The 1,267-nt window shown below is 50.7% G+C and overlaps 1 protein-coding gene across 1 annotated transcript in view; it reads left to right on the top strand.

Moving 5' to 3' along the window:
* Positions 1 to 1,267, top strand: part of LOC103759487 (S-adenosyl-L-methionine-dependent tRNA 4-demethylwyosine synthase) — a 93,755-nt gene that overhangs the window by 47,885 nt on the left and 44,603 nt on the right. Inside the window, exon 11 of the mRNA XM_029961392.1 lies at positions 400 to 577. Coding sequence (XP_029817252.1) covers positions 400 to 577 — 178 coding nt within the window. The remainder of the gene's footprint in view (positions 1 to 399; positions 578 to 1,267) is intronic.

Raw genomic sequence — 1,267 nt, 5'->3', positions numbered from 1 at the left:
GTTAAAACTGGGCTCAAAGGTTAAAGCTGGGCTCAAATGTTACTCATTACTACTACCCAAGTTGCTCACAGCAGTGATCAGGGCACACACAGCCCCAGGCCCTGGGTGGACACTGTCTGTGGGTTCCTGCAGAGCTGCTCCTGGGCACTGCCTGTGGCCTGGTGTCCCCTCTGGCTCCAGCTGCTTTTCTCAGTCCTCCTTGTGCCAGGGTGTCTTTTGGATACAGATGCAAGGTTTGGGAGGGGGATTTGTTATGAGATCCCAGAATGGTTTGGGTTGGAAGGGACCTTAAAAATCATCTCGTTCCAAGCCCTGCCATGGACAGGGACACCTTCCACTTTACCACGTCACTCAGGGCCCCACCCATTGTTGATTTAAGGCTGTTTCCCCCTTTTCCAGGTGTGTCAGGAGTGAAGGCAGCTCGCTTTGAGGAGGCCCTGACAGTGAAACACTGTGCTCTGTCCCTGGTGGGGGAGCCCATCATGTACCCCCAGATCAACCGCTTCGTGAGACTCCTGCACCAGCACAGCATCTCCACCTTCCTGGTGACCAATGCACAGTTCCCAGAGGAGATCAGGTAAGAGCTGGATGAAATACCTTCCTACTAAAACATTGGAATGCTGACCTGTGTCTTGATTCCACTTTATCCCCCACTGGAGTGAGCTCTGCATGATGGCAATGGAAAACCCACTCGGCATCTCTTTGGTTTGAACCTCAATCTCCCTGTGCTCATTTTCATCTCTTTCTCTCCCCCAGTTTGATTTTCCTTCCTGTACCTCTTAAACAAACTGGGATTGCTTCTGGAAGTGAAGAGCATGGAATGTTGTACCTGCTGGAGGAGGAGAACAGGGAGGGAGCTGTGCTTTGAGCTTGGGGATGTGGATACCTGGTGTGTTTCTGTCAGCCACAGCAGGAGACTGAGCTCATAAATTTTGGGTCTGATCTTTGTTCTCACTCCCTAAGAGCAGCTTTTGGCTCAAACCAGAGCTCTGTCCAGCCCAGCATCTCCAGCAGGACCCTGAGTGCAGGACAAGGACACATGACAAGCACACACTCGTTGGCAAAGTGGGATCAGAGGTTTTTACCTCCCTCTCAGAGGCACTTGAGCTGTGATTCTGTCAATGTAACAAACATATTAATGGACACTCCAAGAGTCTTTACAAATGCAAAGAATCCCTTTTTCTGCTGCTTTGGAGCATCCAGGCTGCTTTTAACAAAGTCTGAAGCAGAGTAGCAAGGAAACACAGCACATGGTGTGAGCTGAGGG

This window comes from Manacus vitellinus, unplaced genomic scaffold, assembly GCF_001715985.3.
Source record: "Manacus vitellinus isolate BGI_N305 unplaced genomic scaffold, ASM171598v3 scaffold_32_pilon, whole genome shotgun sequence".
Lineage (NCBI taxonomy): Eukaryota > Metazoa > Chordata > Aves > Passeriformes > Pipridae > Manacus > Manacus vitellinus.
This window is presented reverse-complemented; position numbering and strand designations above follow the sequence as displayed.